The sequence below is a fragment of the Mycteria americana genome, chromosome 7, assembly GCF_035582795.1.
Source record: "Mycteria americana isolate JAX WOST 10 ecotype Jacksonville Zoo and Gardens chromosome 7, USCA_MyAme_1.0, whole genome shotgun sequence".
Taxonomy (NCBI): Eukaryota; Metazoa; Chordata; class Aves; order Ciconiiformes; family Ciconiidae; genus Mycteria; species Mycteria americana.
In genome coordinates this window covers 56,095,968-56,113,526 of record NC_134371.1, presented here as the reverse complement: position 1 = coordinate 56,113,526, position 17,559 = coordinate 56,095,968, and the positions used below count along the sequence as shown (strand labels likewise).

The 17,559-nt window shown below is 39.2% G+C and overlaps 1 protein-coding gene across 1 annotated transcript in view; it reads right to left on the bottom strand.

Annotated features, from left to right (window-relative positions):
- Positions 1-15,307, bottom strand: part of LOC142413206 (vitellogenin-1-like) — a 43,852-nt gene extending 28,545 nt beyond the window's left edge. The window contains exons 1-11 of the mRNA XM_075509255.1: positions 15,268-15,307; positions 14,940-14,960; positions 14,564-14,715; positions 11,850-12,101; positions 9,154-9,315; positions 8,317-8,468; positions 5,366-5,516; positions 5,113-5,270; positions 4,834-4,999; positions 3,651-3,773; positions 1,866-2,084 (exon numbers count right to left, since the gene is read on the bottom strand). Coding sequence (XP_075365370.1) covers positions 1,866-2,084; positions 3,651-3,773; positions 4,834-4,999; positions 5,113-5,270; positions 5,366-5,516; positions 8,317-8,468; positions 9,154-9,315; positions 11,850-12,101; positions 14,564-14,715; positions 14,940-14,960; positions 15,268-15,307 — 1,596 coding nt within the window. The remainder of the gene's footprint in view (positions 1-1,865; positions 2,085-3,650; positions 3,774-4,833; positions 5,000-5,112; positions 5,271-5,365; positions 5,517-8,316; positions 8,469-9,153; positions 9,316-11,849; positions 12,102-14,563; positions 14,716-14,939; positions 14,961-15,267) is intronic.
- Positions 15,308-17,559: the final 2,252 nt, after the last annotated feature.

The window sequence follows — 17,559 nt, the reverse complement described above, 5'->3', positions numbered from 1 at the left end:
ACCTCTTACACAATCAAAGCCAAGAAACTTTGCTGGATAACTTCTACGTCAAATATATTATCCCTTTTTGAGCTACAGCAAAACATATCTGTAGCCTAACTACTCCAGGTAAAAGAGATTTCATGGATCGATCACTTACCTGAGAAGTGGTTTCAGTGATCCCTTATCCCTACCCATAAAGGTATGCCTTATTTCTAATCATTTGATCTCCTGGAGCCCTTTCTGCTAGAATAAAAACCATTTTACTACCAGAAATCTCTATGTCACGTAGGCTGTTTAAAACTGAAAGTTTATGGAACAAATGTAATTTCCACAGTACTACTTGTGACCAATGTGTTTGACCCCGGCAATATTCAGTATCAAGACTAATTTTATACTGGAACCTTTCCAGTTTCCATGAGCCGCACTGAAGCCGTTGACCCCAGCTTCAAAATAGGTGTGGATGGTGCAACGCCATTCTGGCAGTCCCTCTGCGCAGTCCTGTCCTGCCTGGGACAGCGCACATCCATGCTCTCTAATGAAAAGTCTGATCCAGAAAACTTCAACAAACTTTGGAAATACCCTGATTGGTTTTATTAATTTGTGTATGTTGATTATCAAATACCGAGGTAAAAGTGGTGACAAGGATGCAGTAGCCTCTTCCTAAATGTAACTGCCTTTTCAAATTAAACAATAAAAAAGACAGACCATGTATTAAATCTGTTTAATGCAAATATGGGTGTGTAGCTATCTGTAAACCAGGCATTAAACTGGTTTTTGAGCAATGAAAAATCTGGCCACAGTCATTAACTTGCTCCAGATTAATTTTCTCCACAGAAAATGCAGGGAAAATGGGTGGTCTGGTCACATGTGGACAGCCAGGCCAAAGGGCAATCAGAGACTCAGCACTGTTGTCAAACACCAAACTGGCTTTTTTCTTCCCCAGCAAGGGCAGGTTCTTCCTACCCTTGCTATTCTCTCCTCCCCCTCTGCTTTTCCCCATCTAGCTTCTGCACTCTAGTAAATTGTTTCTTTATTCTTTTGCTTAAAAGCATACCCCGGCACACTATTGTCTGTGGATCAATATGTGCACTCAAACTGGGAGTCATATGCAAAAAATGAGTATAATGGAAAAACTGATACAGATTAGTAGGAGAATAGTTAATGAAAGCTTTTATTTTACTTTTTATATTAAGAACAGTCCTATATAAAACAAAAAAATTCAATATCAGGAAAAAAATCTTGAAAATGCAAGGTTTCCTTTTGGAAGCAGATTGCTTTAAGGTGAAAATGATTGTAAAGTGATGTCTGTGGTGGATGAGAGTATGCCTGTGTAGCCATTGTATGTGATATCTAATCATTATCTTGTTCAGGGACAACAGTCACATTTATTAAATGTTCTGTTTATGACTTAAACCCACACAATGTCTGTAAATTTGTAATTAGGATGCAAACCTCTAGTATCTATTTACAATAAGATCTCATCTTGAATTACGATTAGATGTGACACTCAGTATTAAATGTCAATTCTCTGAAAACCTTGTTTTGTGGTTCTCTCACATACCAAAGTTGAAGTAGCACTAAACACATTTTGGTCAATAATTTAGCTTTCTGTCTAATGTCCTTGGAAAATAATTGAAATACTGATTTGTCTTCAACAACAGGGTAACGAATGTATTCTTTTAATGGGATTTTTGTGGCAGTCTGAAATACTAGAGGTTAATGTCAAAAGGAATAAGACAAGCCAACTAAGGAATGGTTAAGTATTTAAAAAAAACCCATATTACAGCTCTATTTGAAAAAAAAGATGTGCTTTCACCCATCATTGATTAGCAGCCTTGTCTTGGTTTATCATAAGTGCCAAGAAAGCAGCTTTGTTTCCTTACCATTTTGGGGTCTTTCATGCCTATGTTTTTCAGGGCCATTACAGCAGTCGCGTGGACCTTGAGTGGCAGATCTGAGGCACTGGCTGCATATCCTGGCAAAAATTTCTTGATGTGCTTGATGCTGGCTGGATGTCCTACATTCCCAAGGGCTTTCAAAGCCAGGAAAATTTCTTCTGTGTTAGACTTACTCAATGCCTCTCCTGCAAAGCCATGAAGTAGCTGAAAAAAGAAAACAAATCTTCTGTTGAGTTCAATTCCAGCTCTTATCTCTATCCCATCCCCCAGCCTATTCTGAGGTTTGACTTTGATAATTTCAGTTTGTTCAATTCACTTATTTTAAATATTTTCAAACTCTTTTTGTCCTCATGAATAGGACATTTTATTCATAGAACAAGCATAGCCAAGAAAGCTGCAATGAACAGCTTCTTCATCACTATGCCTTAAAGTTATCGTGAGATTTTTAAAGGAAAAAGTAATGGCTAGGAGCTAGTTCCCACTGCCTTTCAGGGTGCGTTGGGAACCCTGCAATAATGCTGTCTGAATATCTCTGTCTAATGGTTGAGGACAGGTGCCAAAATGCAGATACAGTTAAATTCTTCAGACTCTTAAATAAGATTGCTGAAGATATGGCTAGTGGTGGTGCCCTTAACTTCAGCTGACAGCCACGTTTTATTGTGCATTGATAGCTGGCACTGCGATCATCAGGTCATTGTACAGCCTTCGTTGCAAGCAACTGGATCACACTTACATTTATGTGGCAAAATTAGAAATAGTTGTCTGAAGGCTGAATATGAGAAAAGAACTAAATCCTAATAGAAAGTTGTTTTCAATGCTAAAAAATGGCTCTAAAAAAGAAACCCTGAGATGTTATAGAATAATTGCAATACAGTTCCCATGCTTTAAAATATCACATTTGAGATCCATTGATGGTGCAGAAACAGTCCATTTGATATTACTAATCGAATGAATGGACATTTGAAATGCATTGAATAAGCCTATACAATCATTTGCTTTGGGAAAGAATTTCCATTCCCTGGCACTGGGCTTAGATTTAATTAGCTCAAGGGCATTGGTGGCAGTCGTAACACAGGAGATGCATGCAGGAATGTCGGCCATGCCTGTGTACTACAGGAAAAAAATCATGGCAGGTACACAATGTATTTGGAACACCCTGCTCTTACTGGGGATGGTGGACTGACCAGTGTCAAACACTGAAAACACCTGTTTCTCTTTCCCTCTCTATCACTGGCTGGGTGGCTGACCTCTGTAAACCATGACATGCATCTCTACGATGGGGAAATGCTATTTACTGCCTATTTAAATTGTTTTCAGGCCCGCTGATTAAAAGCAGTGCAGAACAGGGAGGCTATTACTATTATTAAAAACTTAACAGTCTATGTGGATGACTGGGCTCTGCTTCTGGCTGAGAAATGGCTGGGCTACATGACTGGGCAGAAACCTGGGCTTTTGTGTCACTTAGTTTATTTATAAGTATATCTAAGTACCTATATTCAAAGTGTTTCAGAGCAGTGCCATGGGACTTCATTAATAATTGGCAATAAAGCACTCAGAGATACTCAGATAGAAAGTGCTATGAATTATGTGCTTCTTCCTCTCACTCTCTTTCATGTGTTAATCTAAAGACAAAAATGCTGTATTTAACCAACTGGGGTTCCTTTCCCCAAAGGAAACACTGCAGTGAAGTGAAATACAGGTTTCTGAATAATGAAGAAAGAACTCAAGGCTTAATTTTTTTTTTTAAACGATAAATAAGAATGTGGTTACCTGGAGACATTCCGAGCAGGAGTCTGATGAAGAGCACCGTTTGTGGCACAGTGAGGCATAGCTGAGATGGCAAACCTTTCCAAGTACAGTACTTGAGCGTGGGCAATGTTTTTTCACGATGAGCTGGAGAGAAAGCAGTTGTTCGTTACCACCATTAATGAAGAGCAACAATATTAAAAAATATGTTTCTGCCAAATGTAAGGCAAAACCAGGCTTTCGATATTTTTGTATCGATGGATTTATAGTTAATCAATGGAGATTACTGTATTTGAAAGTGCAATTGTAAAGTAATTCCAAGTAACATCTGGAAGGCAGATCTGTTGCTTTTACAGTGTTTCAGATTTAAATTTGGCATAGGCTGTAATCTAAAGGGAGGAAATCACCCAGTTATGGAATGGAAAAACACATTTTATTCGAGAAACATTCATCATTGTTTTATAATTGCCTCAGCTATAGGTACAAAAAACTTGAGATACATTGTGAATGGACCTCAGTACTTTGGGCAGACAGGAATATTTCCTATAAACGTAGGAGCTGACAGGAGGCACCAGCCCACTGCTTCCTTGAGTGGGAAGCAGAGCATTACCGCACAGTAACAGCCGGGCTGCCACAGCTTTTATGGAAGGCAGAACTCTAGTCTGAGATACGTGGTCTCTACCTAGGGTAGGCAGAGATAAGTTCCTGCATCTGAGGCTAGAATCAGACCCTGCAGAAGAGGAAAAAATTGTAAAAATCATTAGACTTTCTCCTTCATGGGCTTGATTTCGATAGATCTGCTCCAACTTATACCCATCCTGCTAGGTTAATCAGGAAGAATAGAGGATATAACAAATACGTATTTCTTACTCCCTAGTCTTTGTAGGCACTCAGTTAGAGATCTAATCTGATGTAACTATAAAGTACATTTGGACAAAGGGAGACTAGAAACCACTGCTTGCAGCAGTAACCTCTGTCATTGAGGGGTATTTTACTCTTTCTTTCCTGTTTCATTCTGGATTAGTTTTTGCCCTTTTGATTTGCATTCTCCTCCCCTTAAGACGGTCAGGAAATAAACTCCTTTCAACCTCACTGGAGGGTATAAAACCTTTATATTTTCCAAACCTTTGCAATCTTGTCAAAGGAATAAATATGACAGATGCTAAAATCGGTACAGAGCGTTTTGAGAGTGTTTAGAGAATCCTACTGTTGCTTCCTCCATCACGTCCTGAGTTGGTGTGCTTGAGTGCAGAGCCACAAGCACTGTCTGAGCCGCTTCCCAGTTGGTGAGTTCTTGCCTTTCCATTTTATGCCTCAAGAACCTGAGTGCACGGTGACTGGCAACTGCAGGAATTATATCCAAAATGTAGCGCCTGTAATGGGAAAGGCAAGGACCATTTTCCAGCTCTGCATTTGAACATAGTCATTCCAGATAGTCTCCCACAGAACTTATGAGCAGAAAAATCACCACTGGTATTGCTTGTACCTGTATGCTGGCCGACTGGAGAACCGCTTCCACACTGACTCGTAATTCTCCTCATTTGCTGCACGGAAGAGGTGCATAAGCTTGAGGGCTTTTGCTGGTGCATCGCTGGGAAGCTGTTCAGATGTGGTCTCTACTAGGTCTTGCAGGCTTTCCTCTATCTGCAGGAAGATTAAAATGCACAAAGCTCACACGCATTGTCTTCCACACGCACGGATTCCAGCCTCCAGCAAAGAGTCCAGTGGCTGAACTTTACCTGGCTTTCCACATTTTTTATTCTGAATAAGTGGACAGGAAGCTGGAGCAATTCACTGCCAAACTGGTACTGAAGTGACCCACGATTCTGGAATTCTTTTGGTGGGACCTCTGCCATGTGCTTTTGCACATCAGTCAAAGCAAGTTTCTGCCTGGAATGGAGGAACCCAGGGAGATAACATCACAAGGTGCAGGCTAAAAACTAAAAAGAGAACAGTGTTTCTGCCTCCCTGCATTGCAACGTGACTACAGTTGTTTCCAAAGGGTTTTGCTATTGAGGGGCAAAGGTATTTACAAATAGATACATTTGGACATGATGCTCAGAACCGTACTTTGAGAAGGTGTGCACTTACACAGCAGATCAGAGCACTTACACTCAGATCAGAGCCAGCCTTTGCCTTCCTTCAGGAATAACATGGCTTGAGAATTAAAGGAAGAAGTGGGAGGTGAGGAGCTGTGGCCTGAAGAAGATCACGGGAACTGTGTGTTGTGTCTTAAGGAGTAAATTAAGGATTAGAGAAAAATAACGGATGGGAAACTTTTTAAAAAACTATCACTTAATTTAAACCTTTTAAGAAGCTCATAAAAGCTCTTATGTGTCTGTGCCTCCTGGAAGTTTCAAAAGCAATTGAAAATTGTTAGATACAATAAGAAATGTTACAATATTTTTACCTGCACTATTACAATTCTCTCCCCATTTTGCCTGGCAAGCTGAATGTCCTGGGGACTGCAGAAGATAAAAGATTCTCATGAAGTTTCAAATTGGATTTCCCAAACAAAAAAGGCCAGATAAATTCAGGATTAGATTTCGGAAAAGTACTCAAGTTTTTGAAAACTTTTCAAGGAGTACAAAACCTCCAACCTTTGTTATTAAGAATAATTCCAATGAGAGGCTGTCTTTGTAAATATTTTCTATCTTTGCTACATTTTCAGCTAAAGGGATGCATCCTATCCCACCAATTACATTTAAAATAGGTCGTTTAGGACACGATAATAAAGTTAGGCATTTGTAGTTAACAACTGAAAACATTCCAAAAGCAATATCATTGTACTATACAGTATCTCAAAATCTCTGTAGAAAATTGGCGTGTTTATTTTGGAATCTCTGCGATGATCTTCTGTATCATTTCTATCCACTCCTTCCATATGGATTGCAGAGAACTGCTGCAGAAAATAGCATATAACTGCTTTGCAGACAAGCCACTGGAATTTGAATAGAAATCACTACAGAATCAGCAGAGATTTTTTCTCTCTTGAAATTTTATACAATATTATTGAAAGGGCATTTGGGTCAGAAAGTATAACGTCAGGTACACTTGGACAGATTTAACTCCCCCTTCCAGAACATGATGAATCTATTATGTCTTCATCTTCATCATTTTGGGAAGAGATATATCTGCCTAGAATAGATGGGAAAATGTTATACTCTGAAGAGAAGAGCAAATGAATACTAAAGATAGGATTAAAACAGTGAAACAATAGTAAAACCTCTCTTGGCTTTGAAAGGTGCTGCAAGAGGCTTATGCTGAACAGGTCCAAAAATTCAGCTCCAAATGTTTTAAGTCCTTGATGTTAGATTTTTCTTTCTTTCTTTTTTTTTTTACACAGAAAGTGCATAGTAGAAATAACTTCTGAAGACTTGGGTGACATATTCACATCTTCCCAGCTATCTTATATTTGGCCCCATCTGCTGGACAATGCAAAAGATCTAGAGAAAATGGGGATAAGTAAAGGCACTACCCTTTCTGGGGGCTCAATACCTGAGGGAGAACAGTAAGGAAGACAGTCTATGCAGGCTTGCAGAAGGAGAGTTTAAATCAGCAAAAGTCCATTGGCTCCAGACTAATGCTCATTCACAACAACCTATAATTTGATAAAAGCGGTTTAGTGGTGGACTTGGCAGTGCGAGGTTAACGGTTGGACTTGATGATCTTAAAGGTCTTTTCCAACCTAAACGATTCTATGATTCTATGAAAAGCACTACACTTGCATCTATCATCACCTTGATTGCATGAGACAGTAAAGCCACTTTCACCTTTACTGTTCTTTTTCTGATGTTGCAGTTTCCAAAACTGTACATTATACCAACAGGTTCTTGCAAAAGCTAATGGAGCAATGCAAGATTGCAGCAGCTGGAGTGGGATTGGGGTATATCTTCTGTACAGTGACCTTTATGCAAAAAGCCTCCCTCTTCAGTAGGGCACCCCTGTCTACAGACTCCATCACTAAAGCAGGTAACTACAAATTTTTTCAACAGATGATTTTGAAGCAGATGAAAAAGTTTTCAAACACTGCAAGTTTGGGGGCTTGAGCTAAAAATAAGCAGGGGTTTAATTTCTTAGACAACCATATTCTCATTTTGCCCCAAACTTGTTTAAGTAATATGCAAAATTTGGTGTGGAAAAGCAAATACATTTTATATGCTTTGTGCCCAATCTTTTTGCAATAAAACCCAATTTCCTATCAAGAAACTGTTCTGATGGGAGATTTGCAAGCAGCCAACTGTACTTAGGAAGTATATCGGAATCCAAAGTCCTATCTAGGTTTCTTGCGAACTAGTCTCCAGGGTCTCTTACTGCATTATTATTTTCCAGGGAACTTTCTTTCAGTGAGTAACTGTCTTTCAAAGTATTTTACTGCAAATATATTAGTTCACAATTTTTCAGATGGAATTACATTTGTTTTGGCTTTTATGACATAAATCAAATATCCCTGAGAAATAAAATAGTCAAACCCTGCCAAGTTTAGCTAACAAAATTTGGATAGTGATGTGCATGTTTCAGATTTACAACTAACAGTGAAGGTTGTTTTTATGAACTGTTTGGGATTTTATGTAATTAAATACTGGCAAACAATAGGCTGTGGAAGTAAAGGATTTATTTCAGTTAGGGAGTTTGACCAGATTACTGAGATGCTGAGTTAGTTGCTGAATTAAAGGCATATGTACAGTACCTTGCTTCTACTATAGCATTTCCTCCTGTTATCTCATTGAAGGGTGCAAACTGGTGGATTTCCTCAACATCAGCTTGTGTAATTACAGCTTCATTACGTGTATATTTAATTTTGTAATTGTAAGTAGCAGTTGCCCGGGAATTCTTGTTTCTCTTTATAATATAAAAAGCAAAGAAACAAAGAAAATAGAAAGTCATTGAACTTCTAAATTCTGTGACTAGAAGCTATTACATCACCCACTTCAACCCACTTATTTTCCAGGGCTGTTTTGTTCATTGTCCATGTAAGCACTTTATATGAATTCTGACTGCACACTTCCATGGGAGAGGTCAGGCACTCTGCCTGGCTCCTTTACTTTTACTGCTAAGGAGTGTTAGCTGGTTTTTCCCTTTCCCAAATATAAGTAATTTGTTATTCCCTCGAGAAGGAGACACATTTTCTGAGGAGAGCAGCAGTATAAGCCACATGATTTCTTATTTCAAAGACAGGATTATAATAAGATGCAGCAGTATCTATCTTGAATAGCAGAAACTGGACATCGTGACTATCTTTTTTACTCAACAGAGTAGGTGAATTAACTCATGCTGATAATTAATGGTTTCCAAGCCAGCTAGTTTAAGCTAGTTGAAGTGTGTCTGCAGTACATAACAGTCTGCAGCACAGAATTCTGCTCTGTGGATCTGATTTTCATACAGAAAGAAAATGCTGATAACTAGATACAGAAGATCTGACTTTTCCTCTCATTTAAAGTGTAACAAAGCAAGAGATAACATGGATACCAAATGGATCCCTGTATACGAATGTAAAATACATATACATAATACCACTCTAATTTACCTGCTGACAGGTCCAGCACGGATGAGTGTATGCTGAACCTGTGACCATTTGAACTTTCTCTTCACAACTGCTCAGGTCCTTGGATTTGGTCACATAGACTAAGTTTGCTCTCTTGTTTTCCTGGATTGCGTACGTTGTGTTGCAAATACCTCCGATCCCAGCCTGGCAAAAATGAGAAAGCGATCAGAGAAGTGCACCCCTATGCAAAGCTTCATCAATTCCCCACATGGGCTTTCCTGTTTAATTCTGTATTTTCAAAATTCCTGATAGAAATGAATGCTTTTTTATTTATGGTACTCTCCAGAAACAAAATTGGAATGATCGTTACTTTCATCTCTTTTTTACATGTACAGGTTTCCAGTAAGCCAAATCAGAGTCTCACCGAGAGAACTAAAATTCTCAAGAGTTTCACTGAGACAAGATTTGGAGCCTCAGAAAAGGTGAGTAACAATTTTCAGTTAGAGCTGTCGATTAGGAAATATGATTTAAGGAATATTAATAAAAAGTGCCAAAATAATTTGATCAGTCAGAATAAAATCTCAACAGCTAAGTGTTTTAAGGTTGGAGATGACATTCTGCCCTTAAAATTTGCTTTTATAGACAGCTTATAAATGCCTGTGTAACAGGTCTTGCAATATCAGATGATCTGTCACAATACAAACAGCAATAATTAAAAAGAATTTAAGGATAGCAGAGTTTTGATTGTGAGTTTTCTTGAGTTTGCAGTTTTAGCTCAGATCTTCAATAATATTTCAATTATATATATTTATAAGATCTCTTAAATGTCCTCAGTCAGTGAGGAGATTTTTGGAGAGGGAAGTATTTGATTACATTTTAGGAGGAAGGGTTATTTTAATGTTTTTTTTTTTTAATTGTTATTGGTAGCATAGCCACTCCAGAGAGCAGCTCTGGGCTATGTCAGAACAGCAAAATGGTCATGTGGTGGTTGGAAGGCAAGACATACCCATTTCATCTTTAGCTTAACAGTATTCCTGAAGACACTGTGGCTTTGGTAAGGGGTAGAAATAAGAATTGCCCAAGGTTTCTGAAAGACTTGTACTCTGCAAATACAGGTGTGGGGCTCCTCTGTGGACTGCAGGGTGTGGTAGAGACATCTAGACTTTAAATGGGAACGTCCAGCCCACTGGGCTCAGTGGGATGAAGTAGCCTTCTGCCTAGCTGGCCTTTCTAGCTGTGTGCAGTTCATGTTAGCTCAGATGAAGGGGGCCTACAGGAAAGCTGGAGAGGGACTTTTTACAAGGGCATGTAGTGACAGAACACTGATTGAAAGAACAAGCTTTAAACTAAAAGAGGGTAGGTTTAGATTAGATAGAAGGAAGAAATTCTTCACTGTGAGGGTGGTGGGGCACTGGAACAGGTTGCCCAGAGAAGCTGTGGATGCCCCATCCCTGGCCAGGTTGGATGGGGCTTTAAGCAACCTGGTCTAGTGGAAGGTGTTCCTGACCATGGCAGGAGCCATGAGAGAGCCAAAGAGATTGGAACCAGATGATCTGTAAGGTCCCTTCCAACCCAAAACATTCTATGATTCTATGATTCTATACCCTTACCCTACACCCTGCAGGACGTGATGTAGACTTTCCCACGTAAGTCCTCTAAACCTCTCTGCAGCTCAGATTTTGGGACTAATAATGCTTATCTTCCTTTACAGAGTGACTTGAGATTGTCAAGCAAGGGTGCCAGTTTTCATTAATCAGTTACTGTCTGAGAAAAGCAAAGAAAATTTGGGAACGATTCTAGGGAGTGAAGTCACATATATTGCTTAGCAGCGAGAGTAGGACATATTGCTAACTGAATTAGAAAGAATGAAGATGTAAAACTAGATATGAGAAAATAGTGCTGCAGAATATGCGACACCACCACCCAGGTTTTTATGTGCAACAAGCAGCGTGAAAATATTAAATCATGTAGTTCCTTTCCCAGAAACAACTCTACTTACATAAAAATAAATTTTTAAAAAATTAAAGTTACTTCAGTCTGCATTTTCAATAAAAATAACATGGAAGTATAATAATCTCAAGGTTTTTGCTGATCTCTGAATCGAATGTAGTCTAATCAATGTAAATATGGTTTTGCAAAACTAAACACATTGCAATTTTTGTGGTGAATAGTAATATCAGATGATTTACCTTGACTAAGATATTAAAACCTGAAAAACAGTGGAAATTCCAATAGAACATCAACTGCAACTGTCAAAGCTATTACAGTAATGTCATGGCATATATACTGTTTTCCTCCTAAAAGAGGAGCTAGAAAAGATTAAAGTATATATGATTGGTAAGAAAGTCAAATTACTGTTATTTTATCTTTAATCATGTGCTGTATGTTTAAGCTTGTTTTAATACAGTATTCAAATCTTATGTAGGCTTCAGCTTTCACAGGAGTTTACTTTCTCTAGAATCACAAGCCAGATTATCTAAGGGTCTAATACAGCAAATGTATTTTCTGAAATACTTTGATCAGCCAGATTAAAAATCTGCTATTGTGTTGTCCTGTTTAGCTACAGCTCCATCAAAAGTTGTCCCATAAGAAAAACTTAATTATGATTTCCCAAGTGTAGGTGTTTCTTGTTAGTGAAGTTTATGTCAAGGATGAATTCAGAAAATGCAGTAGAAGAATCTGAAGAGAAGGCTTATTTATTTACGAAGCGACCACAATGGCCAAAACAAAAAGCTCACCTCCTGTAAGCTGTATGAATGCTGCATCTTCTTTATACTTAGCTCCAGCACGTTCAGAATCCCTCTGTAGATGTTCAGACCATCATCCGAGACAGACTCAGGAGCCATAAGCTTTCCAACATGGCCACTGCTATACTCAAACTTGATGGGATTACTAAGTTGCCCGGTTAGTACCTGGGTCAGTTTGAGTGATCGAGAGAATGAGCTTGTAGGCCAGACACCATTGTACTCTGCTGCTTCGATTGAGTGAATCTAGAACAAAGGGGGAATATAATTCCTCTTCAATTTTTTCAGTTAACATTTTTCAATGCACATAAGCATCTAGAGCTTCACGCACGTCAAAAATACACTTTGAAATAACGCAAAGCCTCTTCAAAGGGAAACTTAAAAGTTGTCCTTTAACATAGCTAGTATCGATATACATATTTCCATATATAAAAGGAAAGAGAGTAATGCAAATGACTGTGATATTTCCACAGTCACTGCACTCTGTTCTGTTTCATAGATAATCCATATTGCCAAAGGTTGACTTGTATGAAGAAATGAGCCAGAGAAGAGCTGCATGAAGCAGGTTGCTACCCAAAAGTAGCACGGAAGATCTGCAGGAAATTGCAGGAGAAAGTTAATGTTGCATAAAGCATCATTAACTCCTGTTGTGAACTCTTGTCGCCTCCCTCGCTGGGGTCACAGAGCACAGACAGCAGTCAGAAACTAATAACAACATGGCTGCTGGGCCAGCCAGACAGTCATAATTAGTTTGAGCAGTGGAGAGCAGATTACAAAAATCGTCCTTCCCTACACATTTTGCTGTGGAGCCGAAGGCTCCGGCGCTGCCCCCAGCCCCGCTCTGCACTTCACACTCCAGCCTCAACCTGGGGCACATCCAAGCAAGTAGAAAGTCGTGCTAAACTATGCATAACTCGAATGATTTCTACCCCATGGGAATGGGGCATGTTTAGCTTAGTTTCTCAGAGGACCCTTCCCTTCCATATATTTTGACAGTTTAAAGAGACTTTTCTCTGACACCTCAGGCTGGCGATGCGATGCAAGACGCGGATTAATTTCTCAAAAAGCCACACAAACTAAATCCTCATACAGCAAGTCGCTGGAGACTGCACTTTCGTATTTATTTTTGTTATTGTAGGTGGAGATCACTACCAACCCCAGTAACTGAAGCTTACAGAGGAGGCTGTTACGGAGCAAATCCCTCATGCTGCCTCTTGGACATGCTCCTGGCATATTGCATACGGGCAGGTCTGGGACTGCTCTGCAGGGTCAGGGCGAAGTAGTTTTCCCCAGCCCTCGGGGCCCAGCCGGGACTTAGGCTGTCTGCTAGGTTTTGAACACAGCTGGCAATTCTTACTTGTGGGTTTGCGATGAAAAAATTGTCAGCTGGAAACCGCCCAGGGAACACAGCTTTTTGCTTGGGCTGAATGCGAACTAGCAGGCTACAGATGAAAGATTAATTCCCTGAACCATCCCTCCGAACTGTCTAATTTAAATATAACAGCAGCAAAATAAACTTTTCCCAGAGCAGAAGGGAAAAAATGTATCGTTACCTCTCGCTTAGAACTTGCCCCAAAATCTCGTGACTTTTTTTCTTTTCTCTTTTTTTTCTTGCCTGAAATTCTTTCTGTATTTATTTTTGAAACAGAAACTTTTTTCCAAATGCATGAGGGCAGGTGGAGTGGTTTGGAAGGTTTTAAGGAAGAGGAGTCAATTTTTGGTGGAGACTCACCCTGACACACCAAGAGCTGTTTCGGAAGGAATGGGGGAGGAGGCGGGGTGAGGACAAGACTGCTTCTGCCTCCTCTCTGCCAGGGAAGCCTTCTACTCACCAGTACAGACGTGTGGCTCTTATTTCCTTGCCTTTTTTTTTCAAAAAAACCCCAGCCATTTGCAAAGGTCATGGAAAAGCAATGTTTCCTGTCTAGATCTATTATAATTTGAACTTATAAAAATACCTAGTAACAGAAGGCTAATTCAGGCTGGAAGGCTACAGCATTTACAAGCATTTATCAGACAGTCAGCAGTCTTTTTAATCTGCAGTTTTCAATTTGCCAAATAAAAGCTTTTAAAAAGATCATTTTTCTTCCACATATACACAAGACTTAGTGGAGTTTGTGTAAAGCAATTGAGGAGTGCGTTTCAATACATTCATTAGAAGCACGTATAGGCTTCTGTTAAAGGCAAAAGTGTTTTTCACATAATCAGAACTCTTAGTAATTACTCAGCATGTAGTAAAAATATACAATTGAGGATGACAAAGAATGTCATTTGGGACCCCGCAGAAAAAGAAGCCACCAGATGACATTAATTATGCTAAATATTGAAGCACATCCAGCCACTGTCGCATGTTTTATTGACTTTCGTTTGCTGGTTACGAAATCAGTTGATTAAATAATCCTAGGTTGTACAGTTTGGAACAATTGGATTGATCCAGTAATAAAATATTGTGCGTTTCAAATTACATTCCATTGTCTCCCTGACCACAAAGCAGAAGAAATCCTTCAAGCCCAAGGTTGGCTTGAGCTGAGAATTACCTGGCAAAGTGCAAATAGAATTTAGGACACTGCATAAAAAAATAATAGTGTTAGTTACATTCTCCCTGAGTAAGCACAACACATGATGAAACTTAATTACTTCCCAAAAGCTTAAAAAAGAATTCAAGTATGAAGAGAATTTTACCTTTCAAATTGAATACGTTTTCTTACCCTAATAAGACAAAGTTTTGGCCCAATACCACTAATTTCCACTTTACTTTTTATTCTTATTCCAGCTCTTGCAAGTCCTTTCTCTGGAAGTCCACTCAGAAGCATGCTTTCATAATTAAATGTATAAACCTTGTTTTCACTGAAGTCAGGTTCTGCAAAGAAATGGTTCCCATAAAACATTACAGAGACTGTACAGAACATATTAAAGTACCTGTATTAGAATGTATGGAACAAAAAAGATGAATTTGTTCATTTTTGTATTGCACCTGAACAAAATTAGCTGTTGTAAAATTAAATTAAACATTGATATACTTTTCAGATTCTATTTTGAATTTCACTCATTATAATTATATTAGCTGATAGGAAAATTACTTACGGTAATTAAGATGCTGGCTCCCTGAAAGAGAAGGAAAAAAAAAGAGTAATGAAATGACAAAGCAAAAAAAAAAACCCCAAAATGTTAATGTATTTTAGTACGAAAGGCTATATCTCATCTTGTACATATGGTATAACTCTTTCTAATTAACTTCTCATTCAACACATAGCCAAAAGCCTTTTTTTCCCTAAACAACAAAAAAATTGTCATAAAATAATTTTTTCTGTAAAATGTTAAGGTTCATGTTTGTAAGTGAACTATGTTTAGATTCTGAATCCTTTTCCTGAATCTATTATTTTAAATTCATCAAAGCAGATAAGTTACTTACCCACCAGGGTTAAAACCAGGGCTAATATCAAGCCCCTCATGATGGGAATAAGTAAAGATGAACATGCTGGTTTCTCTTTTATAAAGGTATGTGCTATCACATGTTTCTTTTGGCATGGTGGCTTGACAAATAAGCGTATTTTAGAATGCGTATTGATCAATCAAAAAATAAACATTTCTGAGGTCATGAATGCTGACAACTTCAAATTACCTGATGATTTCAACTAACTTACTTTCTATGTGAAATAGAGATTTCATTTTCAAAATATCTTGCTTGCTATTTTTTCCCCAATTTCTCCACATCGTAGCTATATAGTAAAACAGTAATTAACATTTAACATTAAATAAAAATAATTTCTCAATCACAACTGAAATAATTTAGCTTTTCTCCGATCATGTCTTCAAACTCCTGATAATTTGCTCTTGCTAAGGGTCACAGCTTTGGGGACACACCTTGCTCTGTCACATTGAAACTCTATTTTTAGAGGAGAATTTGTGATTGATTTCATAGATTTAGGATTGAGATACCTTAAAGCTCATAGACATGCAGTGAGAAACTGTCTTTCCATGGTATCTACCATGGCTGTCTTTCCAGGCATATCTTATTACCCACACCTGGGAAGACAAATCTTGTCAGTATGACCTTCACGTTAGCTTCTGGTTAATGGTCAAAGTTTATACTATGAAAACAGGAGGGAAATAAATTTCTTTGTTTATGAAAAGAATCTAATAAAAACCAAGTTACATTTCCAGAAGGACCTCAGCGAGTTGGTAGCATCGGGTCCTTCTCAGTGGGTTCTCACAGGGCTTCGGCTGCGGCCACTCTTGGGAAAATATACCCAGAATTTCCCACTTGTAGTTACAACATTTAGACCAGTCCTTAGCACAACTAAATCAGGACGGAGTTTGCTCCCTAAACTCAGTTATACGTCTTTTTGCAAGCATTTATCATTTACTTTGAAATTAAGCTTGTCTTTTGGTCAAATGGTAAATTAAATATCACGTAAAAGCCCACCTGGGTACAAGGGTTACTGAGGGGGCAGGAAGGAGGCTCAGGAATGTATATCTGGTATTTCCTTGAGGCTGTGAAAGGTACAACATACTTGCAAGTAATGCACATAGTCAGGCAGCCAGGCTCTGTCCTCCAGGAGAACACGGTTTTCTTGGCTGTTGCTATTCATCAGGGAGGTGAAGGTTGAAACCTGAGCACGGGTCCTGAGGCCTCCACCATCCGGCCTGAGAATATATTTACTGCAGACCCCATCAAGCAGTCCCTTTACACAATTACTTCATTCACTTGGAGTGATGCCACCTGACTGAGGAATAATGGGGTTTATTATCGCCGTGCCAGCGCACCTGAGCTGGAGGCAGGGATGCAGCCGTGTGGCGCGCGCCCGGCGGCAGCTCGGCCCCTCTGCTCTGCCGCTGCTCCCTGCAGCCGAGCCGGCTGGACAAACGGCGGGAAGCCACAAGTCAAACGAGGGCAGTCTCGTTTGGGCGCCTTCGCTACCGATACCTCCAGAAATCTCAAGAATTTCAACCTTGCAGCTTGCTTTCATAAAGGGAAAGATACGCAACTGCATGAGGAGTCAGATCTTCCGTGAAATGAAACGTGTGTCTAGTAAAATATTTACAAACATACGATAGACATATGAACCATTACATGAGATTAATAATTGGGGTGTTGGTTCACTGTGGATTCAGGTGGCGAAAAATTAAGTGCACATGGATTTTCCCTGATATTTTCTTCTAAGGTGCTAACTACCGTGTGAGATACGACAAGATGCATCACATTGGCGGGCCCTGTGAAATTCAGCCGCGTACCTTGGCTGGCACATACGCACTGTCAAATGTAGTCAGAAATGCCTTACAAACAGTCACATTTTCTGCAGCCAGAATGGAAGTAAAGGTACAGCAGCAGTGTAATACCGCGAGTGGTAACATGCAAAACTCTCCTGCTTCGGTCACCCTGCTTTTATGGCACTGCTCATCAGTGCCACGGCTTGATCTCTGCAGCAACGTTGTGCCGTCGTGCTCAACTAGCCACGCTTCCACAGGGTAGAGTATATAAGAATATGTATATCTTATACACAGACCTATATAAGCGAGGCTATTAATTTAAATGTTGTTATTAACAGCAAGTTGAAAGAATGTCTAAGGGACACATACATATGAAAACGGAGCTATAACATTTTTCAAGTATAATAAAAGGCTTTATAATTAAGGTGTAACATGAATAGATTTGTGCTGGGTAGTGAAAATACTGCGTTTCTTTTTTTAATGGGGAACACTG